Source organism: Dasypus novemcinctus, chromosome 21, assembly GCF_030445035.2.
Source record: "Dasypus novemcinctus isolate mDasNov1 chromosome 21, mDasNov1.1.hap2, whole genome shotgun sequence".
NCBI lineage: Eukaryota > Metazoa > Chordata > Mammalia > Cingulata > Dasypodidae > Dasypus > Dasypus novemcinctus.
Genome location: NC_080693.1, coordinates 35,249,196 through 35,267,949, shown reverse-complemented (window position 1 = coordinate 35,267,949; position 18,754 = coordinate 35,249,196). Strand labels below are relative to the sequence as shown.

The 18,754-nt window shown below is 48.3% G+C and overlaps 1 protein-coding gene and 1 long non-coding RNA gene across 3 annotated transcripts; one reads left to right on the top strand and one right to left on the bottom strand.

The window, feature by feature from the left end:
- Positions 1 to 851: 851 nt before the first annotated feature.
- Positions 852 to 4,838, top strand: ERAL1 (Era like 12S mitochondrial rRNA chaperone 1). Of its 2 annotated transcripts, none has more exons than XM_023585581.2 (10): positions 852 to 1,153; positions 2,048 to 2,175; positions 2,286 to 2,363; positions 2,790 to 2,836; positions 2,971 to 3,032; positions 3,203 to 3,315; positions 3,396 to 3,644; positions 3,783 to 3,929; positions 4,047 to 4,127; positions 4,222 to 4,838. In XM_023585581.2, the coding sequence occupies exons 1-10, from the start codon at positions 871 to 873 to the stop codon at positions 4,342 to 4,344; spliced, it is 1,311 nt and encodes a 436-aa protein (XP_023441349.1). In that variant the 5' UTR covers positions 852 to 870; the 3' UTR covers positions 4,345 to 4,838. The 2 variants fall into 2 exon arrangements, with proteins under 2 accessions (XP_023441349.1, XP_004449961.1); XM_004449904.4 differs by having other exon boundaries at positions 3,780 to 3,929.
- Positions 4,839 to 5,625, bottom strand: LOC131274842 (uncharacterized). Its single transcript, XR_009182165.1, has 2 exons — positions 5,577 to 5,625; positions 4,839 to 4,981 (listed from the first exon to the last, which is right to left on the bottom strand). It is a non-coding gene; the product is annotated as an uncharacterized lncRNA (long non-coding RNA).
- Positions 5,626 to 18,754: the final 13,129 nt, after the last annotated feature.

Sequence of the window (18,754 nt, the reverse complement as noted above, 5' to 3'; positions counted from 1 at the left end):
GCAAATACTATGATGGAGATTTTTGTCTGTTCTGTTCTGATTTATTCCTAGCACCAGCACAGGGCGTACACATAGTAGACGCTGAGTAAGTCCCAGCCTCCAACCGGATTCAAGTCTCAGCTTCAGGAGTCTGACTGGGAGACTTCAGAGGATGAGGAGAGCTCAAGGCCACAAACTGGCCAGGGTAAATCAAGTTCCTCAAAGCCGCTAAGATGGTCTGGGGTTAGGTAACTAAGCAACTTCTTCTCCCTTTGCAGGCCCTCTGTTTTGTTTTTTCCAGAAAGGAATGAACTCAGAGAAGAAAGAGTAACCCAGGTTTACAGGAGAGGAATTCGGGTCTGCTGTCCATCCGGGAACACCCATTCCTACCTCGTGGTGGTCAGGAGGGCCACACACTTACTCACGCTGACCACTATGCGAGGAGGCGCGCATAAAGTAAAAATCCAGGCTGCCCGAGGCCACCGCCGATCGCTAGACTAAGCTAAAGTGGGACTGGAAACAAGATCCTGCAGGCCTGCGGCTGGAAAGGACTAAAAAGACAGTGCGGACGGGGGGAGCAATGCTCACCACCACGCACACCACCGTTCCTCCCTCCAATAGGCGACGTTCTCAAGGCTGGGTAAGATCAGAAACCAGGAGGAAGGTTTCAGCCGCTTGGCCTCGTGAGAGAGGAAAACTTTGGCAGAAGAAGAAAACACGATGTGTACGGGAATCCAAAATTGCACTCAGACTCCGCCAGTCCCCACGGCTATTCCTCCGAAATCCCGTGTGCCTCCGCTCTCCGTTGGGCCGCTCTACCTCTCTCCTACTCGTTGGTGTTTTGGCCGCTCTGTCCAATCGTAGGTGCTCCCGCAGTGCCTTGCGGTTGTAATGGCTGCCGGCAGCAGGCGTGTAGCTGGGCTTCTCCGAGTGGTGATAGGCACCTGTCAGCTGCGCCCCGACCCCACTAACGACCGGGTGATCCGGTTCCCCTCGCTCTGGGGCTATCAGCGGAGGTGTGTGTCCTGTTTCACAGGCGCCGTTTTCTCTGGTCCCTGCCTGGCCTCGGCCTCTCGCGGCTATGGCCAGGGTTCGGCCCTGGACCACTTCCTCGGATTCGCTCAGTCCGACAGTTCGCTGACTCCTCGCGTCCCTGCCGTGTCCATACACAGAGGTAAAGGACCCAGATAGGGTGAACAAACGTCCCAGTTTTAGCACTGAACGCCCGTGTCAGGGAAACCTAGTTTCTGAGGCTGTCATCTTTGGCTCTGTTTTATAGAGAGCGATCTTGAGCCCCCGAGAGAGGCGCAAATAGGAAAAGATCTCAAAGGAGAGATCCCAAGTCCTAAGAGCTTGGGAGGCAGAGTGAACCGACCTGGTCACAACCAGAGACTCTTAAGAAAGAGTACGAGATTGAACGTCCCGACTTGAGGCAGAGTTGTGGATCTCTGCCCCCACGTGGGAAGCAAACTTGATCCAATTAAATGCGTGTTGAACCCTATCTACTTGTCCAGATCCGAGTTACACCTGGGAAATAAAGAGGCCTCTCCATTCTTTGAGTAGCTTGCTTGGGAAGCTGGACACATAAACTGGTCATTGCTATGCAATGTGATAACAGGCTAATAGGAAGACTAAAAAAACTTGCAGAGCCCTCATAGCAACCTTAGAATGAGATGGTCAGAGCTGGAGGATTGCTTACTTTAGTCTAGCTGCACTATACATATCCATACATTTACCAGACACAGCTACCATTATTGAGTATTTGTTAAGTGCCAGGCATTGTCCTGAGTAGTTTTACATAATTGCCAACCATCAAAAGAAGGTAAAGTAAGTAGATAATAGGAAATATTAATATTGTCCCCATTTTTCATATGAGAAACTTGAGGGACTTACGTTAGAATATGATAAAGTCACAAGCAAATTAATGATAAATCTAAGACAAACTCAGATCTCAGCTTCAACTTGGTGCATTAATCTTACACCCTTACTCCCTTTGTAGGTGGGCAAAACAGAGCACCTGACAGAATTCAGATTCCACTGTTTCTCATTCCCTTCATCTCTTCCCTAGCTGAGCAAGATCTCCTCTTGGTCCATCGCCCAGACATGCCTGAGAACCCCCGGGTCCTGCGAGTTGTCCTCCTGGGAGCCCCAAATGCAGGGAAGTCAACACTCTCCAACCAGCTGCTGGGCCGTAAAGTATGTTACACCCAACCCCTACCCTTTTCATCTCTCACTTCTTGCTAGGACTTCATGGATGGTCCTAAAGGAGTCTGGGGCCTCAGCTGGGACTTCTTTGTTCCTGGCAGGTGTTTCCTGTTTCCAAGAAGGTGCACACTACTCGCTGCCAAGCTATGGGGGTCATCACAGAGGAGGAGGTCCAGGTGGTGGGTACTTGCAAAGGAAGTCCTAGAAATAGGACAAAGGGTGAAGCTAAGAGAGTCTCTTTACCTTTATCCCTGAAAAAAAAAATAAAAGGTTCTTAAAACTCAGTTATCTGAGGGAGAAAAGGAGTCTCCTCTTCCTTTAGGCCTGGTGCAGTTCTGTCTCTCTCTACCTTCACCCTCTGGCATCTAGTCAGTAATGTCTCATTCCCTCTCTACTGCTTCCTAATCTTCTTACATCCACAGTCATTATCTTCCTCCTGGAATCCCATCTAGAATTAAAACAAAAATGAGGGATAAAAATAAGAAGTCAGCAACTGCCTCGCCAGAAAGGAAGGGCAGGCTCCTGCCATCAAGGGTGGGCCCTCTCTAAATCTCCAGGCATAATCTTTCCTGCTGGGATCTGGGCATCTCTCTTTCCTAATATAGATTCTACTTGATACACCTGGACTCATCTGCCCCAAGAAAAAGAAGAGGTAATGGTGGTGGAAGGGGGTGGGTGATTCTTGGGTGATTTTAGGGGTTAGGAAAGTTCCCTCACCGCACCTTATTCCTCATCGGAAATGCCTCAGCCAGGAGACCCTTACTGAGTAATAAATGTCTCCCTCAGGCACAACCTGGAACCCTCTTTGCTGGAAGACCCATGGAAGAGCATGGAATCTGCAGATCTGGGTTAGGCTCAGGATGGGAATCTGAAGCCCAAATTGAAGGGGTCATGGATCCTTATTCCTGATAGTTTAGGGGCTGGGTATTAGCCAGAGCCCATACAGTGGAAGTTTCTGTGGGAGTCAGGGGAAGAATGATCATATCCTTTTCCTCCTCCCTGCCCTGCCAACTTCCAGTTGTGGTTCTTGTGGATGTCTCAGACAAGTGGACTCGGAGTCAGCTTAGCCCACAGGTGCTCCAGTGCTTGACCCGGTTCTCCCAGGTTCCCAGCATCCTCGTTATGAACAAGGTGAGCACCACCTACCTGGTGAAGGTGTCTGTTTTCCTCCTAGGCCCCCATCTCACCCTCTGCTCATCTCCCATGCCCAGGTAGATTGTCTGAAGCAGAAGTCAGTTCTCCTGGAGCTCACGGCATCCCTCACTAAAGGTGTGGTCAATGGCAAGAAGCTCAAGATGAGGGAGGCCTTCAGCTCACACCCTGGCATTCCCTGCACCAGCCCAGAACCTAACGACCCAGACACACAGTCTGGGAAAGGCCCTCAGAGGATTGGCTGGCCCCACTTCCAGGAGATCTTCATGTTATCAGCCCTAAGCCAGGAGGATGTAAAAACACTAAAGGTTGGTTGACCATAACCTGACCGTTGGTTTCTTCCATGTGAAGTCAAACCTCACTTTTCCCCCTGGAAGTGAGCATGAGTAGGAAAAGCCTGGTTGGGGCTGTGATGCCCACCTTCTGTTCCCCTGTGCTCACAGCAGTACCTCCTGGCACAGGCCCAGCCTGGGCCCTGGGAGTTTCACAGTGGAGTCCTCACTAGCCAGACGCCTGAGGAGATCTGTGCCAACACCATCCGGGAAAAGCTGCTAGAATACCTGCCCCAGGAAGTACCCTACATTGTGCAGCAGGTACAGGCGCAGTGAAGAGATCTGGGGTCTGTGTACCAGGCACACCTCCAAAGCAGTCAGCTGGGTTCCAGAGGGGCAGGATATGGGCCTGGCTAATCATGATATCTCCCTGTGCAGAGGACGGAGGTGTGGGAGGAAGGGCCCAGTGGGGAGCTGGTGATCCTACAGAAGCTTCTGGTGCCCAAAGAATCTCATATGGTAAGTGGGGCTAAGCTTGGAGGAAAGACTAAGGCTCTGTTAGGTCTTGAGAACCCTGAGAACTGGAAAACTTTCTTTTTTAACCAACCCTTAGAGGCTCCTGATTGGTCCGAAGGGGTGCATGATTTCCCAGATTGCACAGGAGGTAAGCCACGACCTCATGGACATCTTCCTCTGTGATGTGAAGCTCCAGCTATCTGTGAAGCTCCTCAAGTGACCACCCTCTCCTGCTCCTCCCCGGACATCCAGGCTAATTACTAGCAGGAGCCTTTGGCCAGTACTCCCCCTACCTGGGGACCTATAAGGACTGGGGAGGGGCACAGACATTGATTTATTGACTTACTGACTGCTAGCTGGCCTGGCATTGCCAAGTCTGCACAGCCCCTGCCTAGCCGTGTCTCTTATTGGAGAAAGGAACCAGCTATAGCTTGGTTTCCTGGTAGTTCCTCTGCCTGGGGCCACAGCTACATAAGTCTCAGAAGTTGGCTTCTTGGTAGAAGTGCCACCCAGCCTCCAGCTGGCACTGAGCCCAGAGTTTCTCACTGAGTTGCCAGTTGTTGGTGGGGAGGAGATCTTTCTCCCACTTTTCCACCTTGAGGCAATGTAAGGTCTCATGTATCAAGGGCCTCCCTCTTGCACTCTAAGTCCTTATTCCCTCCCACCCTATCCCTCTCCCCAGTCTCAGATACTAATAAAATCAAAGGAGAAGTATTCTGGTTCTCATCTTTATTTCTTTAAAACAGGAAAGAGAAAACTTAACCATTCCGTCACCCCCACCCCCTTAGCTGAGCCAGAGTCTCCCTCCATTCCAGTAGTCTGCTCCAGGATCTTGAGTTCTCTTCTTGGCACGTTTTCTGGGTACAGCAAGAGAACCGTTACCATTACTAAACTCAGTAATGGTAACGGTTTCCTCGCCATTCCCAAGTGCCCTGGCGGTCTGCAGTCTGTGATAGGCTGAGTGGTGAGCCCCTTGGGCTCGCAGCATCTCCCCTGCCCTCCTTGTCAGGCTCCAGAGCTGGGGTACCCGGACTAGTACATCATCTATACTGTAGTATCTCATTGCAAACTTACAGTATATGATGATATCCCAGCCAGGGCCCTGCAGGGGACGGGACATGGGGACCATGGTCTGGAAAGCATTGTGGGCCATGAGAGCCAGAGGCTTGGACAGAGCAGGACACACCAGAGCTGGACACACACAGAGCCCCCCCTCCCTAATCCACAAATATGGGCCAACAGCTCTTTGGTTATGTGGTCAGGGGCAGGGGACGGGACCTGTCCTAAACCAATCTGGAGCTCGGGAGCAGAGACACCTGCCAAGCTGGGGTGTATTGGGATCTTTAAAGGACCTGACACCAGAGCTGAACAAGCCAGGGGTCACATAATGAAGCAGGAGCTTCCCTTTGGTCAGACCAACGAACAGATAGACCTAAAGAAAAGGGCACTTACCTAAAGCTGAACATGCAGACTGGTCAGGATTTTGAAGGTAGGGAGGTCTTCTCCCAGCCCTTCCCTTCAGGTCTCCAGCCTTTTAACTGCACTGGCCCCTCCCCAGGGTGCGGCACTTTTCCCGGGGTCTAGAAGGCCCTGCCTTTTAACCCTACCCCTGCTGGACTCCTTGAGACACTGGTCCTCCTTAATAGGCTCTTTCATGGCACTCTGTTGTGGGCCTTATTAAGCCTGAGAGTTTTTCCTTTGCTCACATCCCCAGGAAGGTGGTCATCTGCTGATCTGGGGAGGAGGAAAACAACCTCACTGCCATCCTGTAGGACACATTTGCTGGTTAGAACCCTGGGTGGTATAAGGGTTCTGGGTGGGGAAGATTAGTAGTCTCACCATAGGGCAGGGATGGTCCTGGCAGTTAAATCTCTGTATCATCTATTGGGGGCAAACTCATAGGAGCTTAAGCTCAGCTTGAATTTCAGGCCCCAGGCCCCAAGCCTCAGGCCCCCAAAATAGAAGGGCTTCTCCTGTTTTGGCCCAGGCTGGAGAACTCATGTGCTTCTGCTTCTCTGTATCCCCCTTCCTTTCCCCTATGTGGACAGTCTGATCTGTGTGCTAGGAGGCAGTTACACCACCCACCCACCCCCCACCTGCAGGGACCAAGTAGGCCAGGGTGGGGAGTGGGATGAGAGATCCAGCCTTCCTGTGGTTCCTTTGAGGTGCTCTCTCTCTTTCCACCACAGAACCTTTGCACATGCTCTTCCCTCTGCTTGGCATGATCTTCCCTCCTCTCCTGTCTACTTAACTCCCTCCTCTCCAGGTCCCCAAGTGTCACTTTCACAGGGAAGCCTTCCCTGTGAAGTAAGTCCTGTTACGGGCTCATTTATTTGTGTGATTATTCACATGAGAACCTGGTTTATCCACCAATGTGTCCATAGCACGTAACAGTGACTAAATAAATGTTCATGTTAAATGACCAACATCTAGCGGAGCCTAATGTAATATGGTGAGCCTGATAGACCAAGGCTGTGGCTCTCGGGCAAGTCATTTTCTCTCTTGGACCTTCTCTGTTCCCATTTATAAATAGAAATAATGACATCACCCAATTCACAGAGTCATTGTGAGAGCAAGGTGAGCTAGTGCTGGAAAAGGTCTTAGCACAGTGCTGGCCTGCAGTAGGAGTTCAAACATTAATTTGCACCTCATCCTCTCCCCTTGCCTGGGGAGGAGGCTGCACCAGAGGCCATAGGTGAGGCCTGTTGTTGAACATCTCTGAAAGCTCATGGAAATATTTCCAAAAAGCAACTCAGGACCATTGAGAGATCACAGATTTAGAGGTGATAGGCTAGAATGACAGTCCCAGCTCTACTCTATCCAGCTCTATGATTTTGGAGCAAGTGCTCTCAGCCTCAGTTACCCTGAATGTAAAAATGGAAGCTATCAATAGCTACTTCTTATGATAATTATGAGGTTTTTATGAGCACTCATACCAAACTCCAGGCTGGAGCCTAGTACGTATAGAACTAAAGTCAGTTTCTTTTCCTCCTTCCCTCTGTTGCCCACTAGCTGTGTAAACAGGGTCAAATAGCAACTTCTCTGAGTTTCAGTTGGTAATAGACACCTCACCAAGTTGTAAGAATCAAGTGAGAAACCTTTTTAACTCCAGAATTATGTCTGCTTCCACCTCTCTATGACCCGCTTTCCTGACCTATGACCCCTCCTTCCAGGCCACCTCTACTCAAAGACGCTATAGGCAGCTCAGGCTCTGTTAGTGGTGTGAGGGGGCTTTGTGTACCAGGGCCAAACTTCCTGCCACTTACTGCCCAGACTTCTGCTTAGTCTCTGGGGGCCAAGTCCAGAGCATTGACAAAACCCAAGGATCCTGGAGGTAGACGAGAGAGATCTCAGCTAGCCAGAGATCCTGAGCCTATGGTCCCTGGCTGGAGGGGGTGCTGCTGTGATCAGGGTGTGTGAGCTGGAGGAGACTCAGGGCCTGGGTGGAGTAGTCTGGGAGCCCTGATAAGTCCACACTGGACTATCAGGGTGGGGGCCCAGTACCTTCTGCTAATCAAGTGAGATCCTGCAGGGGCCAAAGCAGGACCTGAAGCCTTCCTCCCAGGGCTGTCTTCCAGGGTGGCCACTCTTACATTCCTCTGCCCACCCTGTGCCCCACAGGGCGTGGGGAAAGGAGGCCTTCTCCCTTTCTTTGAATGCCAGAAAGAAAAGAAATTCTACCCCTTGCCTGGCTGGTGTTGGGGTAGGAGATGGGAGATTCACTCCAAGTCCTTCCAGGCTAAAGTCTAACTCAAATCCCTGACATTGCAGCTTTAACTTCTTGACTTTTATTTAGACCTGGTTTGGATTAAGTCCTTAAACCATATGATGAGGTATGAAGTTAGGATAGTCATATCTGGAAGTATCCCTCAAAATCATGGAGTTCAACAGGAAGGCAGCAGTAGACACCCATAGATACACAGGCACACATAACATTCAGAACACACAGATACATACATGGACAATGCTCACGTATGTACATATACACAACACACACAGCACACACATCTTTTAAAAAATAGAATCAACTAATAAAATTATTTGCCTCTTGGTATATACTTTACTAAGTTTCATGAAATTAACAGTTTTTTTTGTGTTTTTTAAAAGATTTATTTATTTCTCGCCACCCCACCCCACCCCCCCAACCCCCGTCCCTCCATTGTCTGCTCTCTCTGTCCATTCACTGTGTGTTCTTCTGTGTCTGCTTGTGTTCTCATTAGGTGGCTTTGGGAACTGATCCTGGGACCTTCCGGAGTGGGAGAGGTGATCATTCTCTCGCACCTCCTCAGCATCCTGGTCTGCTGCATCTTTTATTGTCTCTCCTCTGTGTGTCTTTTTGTTGTGTCATCTTGCTGCGCCAGCACTCCTGTGCAAGCCGGCTCTCTACTAGGGCCAGCTCTCCTGTGCAGGGCAGCACTCCTGCACAGGGCGGCACTCCTGCACAGGGCAGCACTCCATGTGGGCCAGCTCCCCACATGGGCCTGCTTGCCCCTACCAGGAGGCCCTGGGTATTGAACCCTGGACTTCCTATATGGTAGACAGGAGCCCAATTGCTTGAGCTACATCCACTTCCCAAAATTAGCAGTTTTAAACACAATAAAAGAAGGCCAAGAAATAGTTCATTCAATGCTTTCTGATCACGTGTCTCACAGCAAAGCTCATCCTGGAGCCAAGGACGTGAGAAATCCTGGAAGGTTCTTGCTCTCCTGTTTAGTTTTAGATACAGGGAACCAAAGCAAGAGCCTGATATGGCTCTAAGAAAAAGGAAAGCTGGGAAACTGTTCTAATCCTCACTTTCCATGTGGTAAATTGGAGCTTGTGATTTGGAAAGTTGTCAGAGATGGCTGCTGGTTATTGCCTGTTTATCCCAGCTCAGTTTCGTATCGACTAGTCTGTGATGCTTCTCCTAACTGTCCCTAACACTTGCGCCACTATGTCCAGGCTTTGGATGTGCTTTTATTGTTTCCTCCATCACACTTTGGATATTCATCTGATTCTTTGTCTGCAACTACTCCGTGAACAGGGGCTTGTGTGATTCATCTCCATGGCTTCAGCACCCTTCTTGGGCCTTGCCCTATGAGGTGTTCCAAGAATGACTTACACTGAACAGATGCTGACCCCTGGAAACAGTATTCCACATGTGCCCAAGTCCCCTTGCATGCCCTATGCCTTTTAGATCCACAAGCAAGTGTGTGTGTGTTGAAAAATGTACCCAGATACTCCTAGAGCCCTCCTACAGAGTGGGGTCCTAGGAATATGGCTTCTCCAGAGCTTTGCCAACTTCCATCAGATCCCAAAAAATGACTGCATACAACTTTTACAGCTAGAGAAACTGAGTCTCAGGGAGGAAATGGTTGGCCCTGAGTCACACAGCAAGGATGCAGCACTACAGCTATACCCTCCAGAACCCAGACCCTGAGTGCTGTATACAAATTTTACTAGAACAAGGTTCATTTTGCGTGTGTCTCTTTGGGGCCTTTTGGAGTTTCAGAAGCAATGAAATCAGACTTGAATTTTGCCACATGCAGACACACAAAAAGTAATGTGATTCTCAACATATTTGCTTACTTCATCTCTCTGAGCCTCAATCTTCTCATCTGTAAAATGAGGTTGGCAATATCACCGCCTCGCAAGATCCCCGGGAAGAGTCTATGAAAGAATGGGTGGAAAACCCTTGTGGAATACAGGAATTTCCTCTTTGTTCCACTTGCTCAGTCTCCACCCATCCCTCCAATGACTTTTTGAGCCTCTTCTACAGACTGCCCTTGTCAGCTCCAACCAGCAACAATACTCTTTCCTTTTCCTGACCTCCTGCAGCCTGTGAGCCAGACCCACACATGAAACTCGGGCTGGAATCACAGGCTGTCCTTGGCTCAAACCAGAGCCTCACCGTGCAGGGCTCAGGGCACACGCCTGAGAGTTCCTATTGCTCTTGGAGTCCTCCGGCCTAGGATGGTTTCAAAAGACAGAAGGGAAAAGCACGGTTTGGATTTGATAGAGTTCCAGCTCCAGTGCTATCCCAAGCGACCGAGGGGAGGGCCCAGCCCCCAATCCTGGAGTCTCAGCTTCCTTACCAGTAACATGGGTTAGAATGTCTGCTTTTACTTCAAAGTAGTTAAAATGAGAAATGTTATGTGTGTGGAGGGGGATGTGTGTGTGTATACACACATAAATAAAAATTAAAACAAAACTACACCAAAGTCTACTTTTCCTGATTATTGTGAGATGAAACGAGATAGTAGAAGTGGAAATTCCTAATGTAGAGCCAGGTCACGCATACAGCAGGCTCAACAAATGCCAGGCCCCTTCCATTCTGGCTTGCCTACTTGTCCTCCCCAAAGGGGAGGTGGGTACCCATTGTGCCCACTCAGTTACCTGGACAAATGCACATGGTGGTGCACCCCTTGCACACCTGCCCAGGCACATATTGAGTCAGAAATGGAAACTTTCCCATCAACACCTCTCTTAATCCCAGATTCTGTTCTCTGGGGTCAGGGGGACCGTATGTGCAGACCTCAGAGCCACACCCTCTCCATTCTCCAAGCACAGCCATGAAGGGAGCTGTGGAGTGGGAGAGGATACCTAGGGAGCCTGGGGGAGCCTCCCCTCTCAAATCCTTCCCGCCATCAGCAGGGCCCTTACTTCCCTCCCTCCCTGCCGGGACAACCTGTTGGCTTCACAGCTGCTGTGGAAGAGATAAGCAGCCCGGATTATCAGGCCAGACTAGGCCCTGGCTGACAGTTCCCTCCCACCCACAGCCAAAAGTCCCAGAACCCTTAACCCCCTCTATGCTGGGCCTTCAAGTCCAGGGATGGGGAATAGCAGGAAAGGTCAGTAACCTTGTGCCTCCCACATCAGTTTCCAGAGCAGGAGAGCAGCATGAGCTGCGACCCCCAGGAGCTGAGTCTGCACACTGAGACCTTTTCTGTGCCATCCTGGGTCCCTGGCAGCCCAGGGGAAGAAGGGGCCGTCTGGCCAGGCCTTCCAGGGCTTAGGCAGTAGGCCCTATATTATCCGCTCTCATACCCCCAGGCTGGTCCCAGGCTCTGGGAACAGAGGCCTGATCCTCCCCACTCTGGGAGTTCTTCTGGCTTCAGTGCAGGTGCTGACGTATCTCTGCTTCCTCCCCCCAGCACACACCATGACCCTTTTCTCCTCTCCAGCATCCTTCAAGCCTCCTTCACTGAGGCCCCTGGCCCTCTTCCAGACTGACCACCTTTTTCTGAGCCCCTGTGGGCCTCTCCTTTGGCTAACCACTCTCCTTGACACTAAGGCCTGGACATCTCCTAGTGGGCCCCCATTGCACCCACCCAAGCCTCCCTTTCCCTTAGGTCAACAGGAAATCATACAGAGATCAGGAGTTTCAGAGTTTGGGAGCCTGGGTTCAAATCCTGGCTCTGTATCAGGCACTTAGTGTATGACTTCAGGCAAGTCCCTTCACTTACCCGCTCCCTAGTTTCCTCATTTATAAAACAGGGGGCAGTAGTTATTTCACAGGATTGACTCATGGAATAAATGAGTAAAATATATGTACATATCATACATGTATTTATATCATTTTAGTAATCAGTTGGAAAAGAAAGTAAAAAGTTGGGGGAAGAAACAAAAACAAAGGAAGAAGCCTATCAGAGGGCTCTTAGAAGCCAACTCCCAACCAAATAATACCACATGCCCCATGATTGCAACAAGCCAGGCCCCAAGCTGCTGGTGTGCTGTGTCATTTAATCCCTGGAACAATCCTGACCACATGCCTCTAAACATTGGCGTTGCCCAGCGCAGTCCTCCTATCTCTTCTCCTTACACTCATTCCTTTGATGGTCTCTTCTTGTCCCACGCACAGCTTTAACACTGCCCTCAGGTGATGCCCTAATCCATGTCTCCAGCCCCAACCTCTTCCCTAAGCTCCTAATTTATAGAACAAACCTCTTCCTCGTCAATTTATCTAATAGGCGCCTCAGACCTAATAAATCCAAAACCAGATATGCTCAAAAAAACAAAACTGAGGATCTCATCCGCTCTCAAACCTGTTCCATCAACTCTTTTTCCCATTTGAATAAATGACAACCCCGTTTTTTCTTCTGTCAGGTCAAAAACCTTGGAGGCTTTTTTTTTTTAATAAACTTTTTTATTGAAGTACAACATATAATTGAAAAAGAACATGACTCATAAATGAATGATCACGAAGTGAACACACCCTGGTAATCACCACCCAGGTCAAGAACTAGAACATTCCTTGGGGTCCCTCCTCCTCCTCAAAGGTGACCTCTATCCTGACTTTTAACACTATAGATTAGCTTTGCCTGTTTTTTGACCTTCATATAATGGAATTATACAATATGTATTACTTTACATCTGGCTTCTTTTGCTCATAATTGTTTGTGAGATTCATTCCAATTATTGCAAGTAGCAGTAGTTGCTCAATTTTCATCACTGCATGGTATTCCATTTTGTGAATACACTGTACTTTATTCATTCTAACATTATTGAAATTTGGGTTGTTTGAATTATTAATAATGCTGCTTTTGAACATTCTTGTACATGTATGTATATTTCCATTGGAAGTGGAATTGTTGGAATTGTCAAGGAGAATGCATGTGTTTATAGTAGATTCTGACAAAGCAGTTGTATCAATATACATTTTGACCAGCAGTGAATGAAAGGTCCAATTTCTGCACATCATCACCTGCACTTGGTATTGTCACTCTTTTCCACTGTAGTCATTCTGGAGGGTGTGTGGTGAGATCTCATTGTAGTTTTCATTTCCTTGATGACTAGAGAAGTCCCCACTAATCTACTTTCTGTCTTCTGTATAAATTTGCCTATTCTATATGTTTCACATTAACAGAATCATACAATATTCACCTTTTGTGACTGGCGTCTTTTATGCAGCAGAATGTTTTCAAGATTCATGTGTTAGGGGCCTTCTTGATTCTCTTTGTCTCTCACTCACATCTGTTAGCAAGACCAGTTGCTTCTACCTTCAAAATATATGCAGAACCTGAGTGCTTCTCATTAGGCCAGGTTGCCATCATATTTTACCTGTTCTACTGCATTACTGGTAAGAAACTACTAATCTCCCTGCTGCTTCCCTTATCCCTCTTCATTCTATTCTCACAGTGATCTTTGTATTAGATAGTCAATTATTCAAGTGTTTTTATATATAAAGGATATAAGTCCTTTATTGGATATATGTATTGTATGTTTTTCTGTCTGTAGCTTGCTTTTCATTTTCTTAAGCTTCTTTGGATGAACAGAGATTTTTATTTTGAATGTTCCAATTTATAAAAAAAATTTTCGAGAACAATATTTACTAAAACTAATGGATATTTTTTAAATATTCCAAAATCTGGAACAAGTGCTAGGGAATAAACACCAAACACAATGGCATATAAGGCTCTGAAGTATATTGTTATACAAATTTTTGTTTGTCTCATTAAATTTATCTTTTATCCAATTCAGGCAAAGATTGTAGCAGGATCTGTCATATGAGTGGTTCATAAAATGGGAGTGGTTGTACTTCTGAATCTTGTTCACATCACCTCTATGCATATTATATAATACATAGATGTCCTGGTTTCACTCCCTAAGAGGTTACCAGCTGATGGTTCCTAGTTCACAAGAGAAACACACATGGAAACCTTGTCCTTGTAACTAGTCCTGTCATTAATAGAAATACGACAGTCATATGCTAAACAGGTTATAAAGAAATAGCATATTATGTGCAATTAAAATAGAGAAAAAATTAAGCCAAATTCTGTATAAGTATTTTATAATTTCATAGTAAACAAAAATCTGAGGATTTTCCCATATTTCCAAATAAAATAATGTTGAACATATAATGAATTTTTACATTTGACCTCCTTTTTTGTAAATACAACTGCAAAAACTAAGTTGCAGACCATCTCTTTTTAAAAATTCTCCCCTCATAAAACACCCCTCTTTCTGGGATGGATCAAAATAAATTGGCACAGTAAGGCAGCATCACCCAGGAAAAGAACCTAGGAAGGAAGGCATAGCCTCTCCACCACCTCCCCCACAGGTTTTGTTTTTTTTTTAAAGAAGATCCCAGGCATTGAACCCAGGACCTCATACATGGGAAACAGGCGCTCAAACCACTGAGCTATACCTGCTCCCCAAGTCTGAGGTTTTAATGTTAAAATATAAAGTCTTATAAGGTCTTAAAATGATCTTTTTCACAAAATAAGGCAGCCTTAAGCTGTAAAAACATTAGTTCTTTGTTAAAGGTTACGTTTTTCTGTCCTCATCTGCTGTAACCAGCTTGTCAGCATCTTCTTTAGAGATTAGTTTTTTCTTCATGGCCACCTGCATGCGGCTCTTTGGCTGTCCAGGTATGGTTTACATCCTAAATGTGTAACACTGCCAAACAAAAGCTCCACTGTTGTTTCACATGCCTGGACGTGCTGAGCTAGTCCTAGTGTTTTCTGCACATTTCTGCAGATCTTGGAGAAGCAATCCTGGAACTCCTTATCACAGTCATTCTTGCTTTTGCCACAGGTCTCATAGCACCTGTCACGTTGGTCGCAGCACTTCGTCAGGGAAGGGAGGCCAATGTTCAGATAAACGCCGAACAGCGGAGAGCCACATTCACTCGGTGGGGAGGGTTATGGTTCAGAACCATTATTTGAGAAAGACTTAGATCCATCACTGCACTTGTATTAGCAGAGCACGTTCTCGCCTCCAAGGAGGTCCAAGGAGGCGTTCCGGTACGTTGTCTACCGTGTGCACGCTGTTCTGAAAGGTCTTTATTATTATTATTATTAACCATATATATTTTATTGTCTTTTTAAAAATAGATAAATAGATCACACAAAACGTTACGTTAAAAAACATAAGAGGTTCCCATAAACCCGCGCCCCACAGCCCGCTCCTCCCCCTTGAAAGGCCTTAAGGGTGGCCCTCGGGCCGGTGGTCTGGCCCCCCTGGTAGCTGGGAACGGCCGCCAGGGGCAGGAGGGCGAGCGTCGGCCGCGGAAGAACAGCCGCCCGCGCAGCGCCGGGCCTCGCCGGGCCTCGCCGGGCCCCGCGGGTCCCCGGAGCCACCGAGTCCCCGGGGCCCGGAGGCAGCCGGCCCCACGTCCACGCCTCCTTTCCGGCCGCGCGGGCCACGCTCGACGCCGCAGCCTCCTCGGAGCCCCCGGGGACTTGTGGCTGCGCGCCCGGGTTCACCCCGGCCGGCGGCCGCCCCCGCGCGCCTGCGCTGACGCGTCTCCAATTTATCAATTTTTAATTTAAAAAATTGTTTTATAATTCATATGTTTATTATTTATTATTTTGTCGTGAGAGCCTATGTGGTGGCCACAGCGGGGGGCCTGGGTCCTCTGTACCGAGACCCTGGGGTACGTCTTGATGGGACGGTTGGTGAGCACAGTCTCCTTCCGGGATCGCGGTGAGACAGCTGTAGGTCTTGGGGAAGGCGGCGAAGGGCGCCTTGGCAAAGTTGCCCAGGCTGGCCGTGCAGCCCCTTGGCCGGGGTGTAGCGCTTGTCCACACCAGCCAGCAGCAGCAACTTGTTGTTTTTTTTTTTTTTTAAGATTTTATTTATTTCTCTCCCCTTCTCCCCCACCCCAGTTGTCTGTTCTCTGTGTCTATCCGCTGCGTCTTCTCTGTCCGCTTCCGTCGTTGTCAGCGGCACCGGGAATCTGTGTTTCTCTCTGCTGCGTCATCTTGCCTCATCAGCTCCCCATGCATGTGGAGCCACTCCTGAGCAGGCTGCACTTTCTTTTGCGCTGGGCAGCGCTCCTTACAGGGCGCACTCCTTGTGAGTGGGGCTCCCCTACGCAGGGGACACCCCTGCGTGGCAGGGCACTCCTTGCGCGCATCAGCACTGCACGTGGGCCAGCTGCACATGGGTCAAGGAGGCCTGGGGTTTGAACCGCGGACCTCCCATGTGGCAGACGGACGCCCTAACCACTGGGCCAAGTCCGCCGCCAGCAGCAACTTCTTGAGCACAGGGGCTGAGACGATGCCAGTGGCTGTGGGAGCGGGGATGAGGCGCACTAGCACAGAGCCGCAGAGTCCTGTCACCTTGAAGGGACAGTGTGGGGCTTGCTGATCTTGTTCCCCAAAAGCCTCACCGCAGAGGGACTATGGAGAGCTTGTCCAGGATGATGGCCCCACGGACAGCGGTGACTACCTCCTTGGAGCACTTTAGCCCAGACGGTGGCTACAATGTGCCCACTGTAGTCCCCAGTGGCCACAAAGGCCTGAACCTGGTCTGCTGCCCAGCGCAGGTCTGCTTCTGCACAGGCATGATTTTCAGAACCTCATCCTTGAGGGACATTCTCAGGAAAAAGTCAATGATCTCAGACTCTTCTTTTTTTTACACTTTTAAAAAATTTAAAGTTAATAGACCACAAAGAATGTTACATTAAAAAACATGAGGTTCCCATATAACCCACTCCTCAGCCCCCCACCCCCATCATTTTTGTAAATTGTATTTTTTTGAAGATACATACATCACAAAAAATGTTACATTAAAAAACATAAGAGGGAAGCGGATTTGACCCAACAGATAGGGCGTCCGCCTACCACATGGGAGGTTCAAAGTTCAAACCCGGGGCCTCCTGGATCCGTCACAACTGGCCCATGCACAGTGCTGATGTGCGCAAGGAGTGCCCTGCCGTGCAGGGGTGTCTCCCATGTAGGGGAGCCCCATGCGCAGGGAGTGTGCCCCGTAAGGGGAGCCACCCAGCATAAAAAAAGTGCAGCCTGCCCAGGAATGGCGCCACACACACAGAGAACTGACACAACAAGATGATGCAACAAAAAGAGACACAGATTCCCGGGGCTGCTGACAAGAATACAAGTAGACACAGAAGAACACACAGCAAATGGACATAGAGAGCAGATGGGGGGGGGGGGAGGGGAAGGGGATAGAAATGAATAAGAAATAAATCTTTAAAAAAAAAACATAAGAGGTTTCTATATACCTCCCACCTCTCCCACCCCACTCTTTCCACACCAACAACCTCCTCCATCATTGTGGCACACTCATTGCACCCGGTGAATACATTTTTGGAGCACTGCTGCACCACCCTGTAGTTCACACTCTCCCCCAGTACATTCAGTGGGTTATGGCAGGATATACAAAGTTCAGCATCTGACCCTGCAATATCATTTAGGACAACTCAAAGTCCCAAAAATACCCCCATATTACATCTCTTCCTCCCTCTCCTTGCCCTCAGCAACTACTGTGGCCACTTTCTCCACCTCAATGCTACAATTTCTACTATCACTAGTCACAATAATTTTATAGTAGAATATCAGTAAGTCCACTCTAATTCATACTTTATTCCTCCATTCTGTGGACCCTGGGATGGTGATGTCCACTCCACTTCTAGATCAAAAGGGGGCTTAGATTCCACATGGATGATGGATGCAATTCTTCTGCTTGCAGTTGTTGGCACTCTTGATTCCCTGGTGTGGTGGTTGACCATCTTGACCTCCCTGTTAGCTGACCTAGGTTAGCTCCTACCAGAGAGTAGGAGTTGCAACTCTGCTGAGGCTCAGGGCCCAGCTGGCACATGGGCAGTCCAGAGAGTCAAGTCCCCTGAGTATATGCCATCCCTAGCGCCAACCACAGGTTCAGTGAAAGTGACAGAAGAGGCATGTGTAGAAAGGTCATATCTGAGTCCAGCTCCATCACACTCAGGAGCACAAATTCCAAAGCAGGGCCCTCTGACATGGCACAGAACTCCAAATCCATCTGCCATGACCATATATCCTGTGGGTCCCTGTAGCCTTCAGGAGAACCAGTACCTAGGATTGTATCTACTTTGGCTATTTCTATGGTTCTGCTGAGTCATGTGTAAACGCGACCCCTCTGATGACTTCCCAACTCTTTTTTGAAGACTCTTAGCCATATAAACTCATTTGTCTTTGCCATTTCCCCCTTTTATTCAAGGTCATAAAGCAGTTTTTAACACATTATCCTACATGTAAGCTGAGATATTCTGCTGGTTGTCTCAGACTCCTTGATGGGCAGAGGGAAACGATAGATCTCAGTACTTGATCTTTGTGTCCTAGACCAAGGGGCCCAGCTTGATGAGAGGCAGCCACTCCTTGCCCTTGGTCTTGCCTCCCGGAGCTGCACAGCCTCGACCTTGCTTGAACTCCATTGCCCAAGTGTCCAGACATTCTAGGATCCCTGGGGTCTCTGGGGCAGCCCGCAGCACCGGCACCATCTCCATTTGGTGTTTTCTCAAAGAAGCTCAAGTTTTTATTTTATAGTTAGTGCTTTCCCCCCCAGAAATCTTTGCCTAACCCAAGCTCATTAAAGAATTCTCTCAGGACTTGGAATTGTCCTGAGTGAAATTGTAATGACAAATATGGATTATTATATATACAGCTATAACCTATAAAATTGAGTGGGAATGAGTGCATAAACTACAATGTAAACTATAATCCAATGTCCCAGACTGTGTTCATCAATTGCAATGAATGTACCACACTCATGAAAGAAGTTGTTAATGTGGGGAAGGGTGGGAGGTGTGGGGAGTGGGGCATATGGGGGAATCCCTTATATATATTTTTTTAATATAACATTTTATGTAATCTAAGTATCTTTTTAAAATAAATTAAAAAACATTAAAAAAGTATCTTCTTCTATAA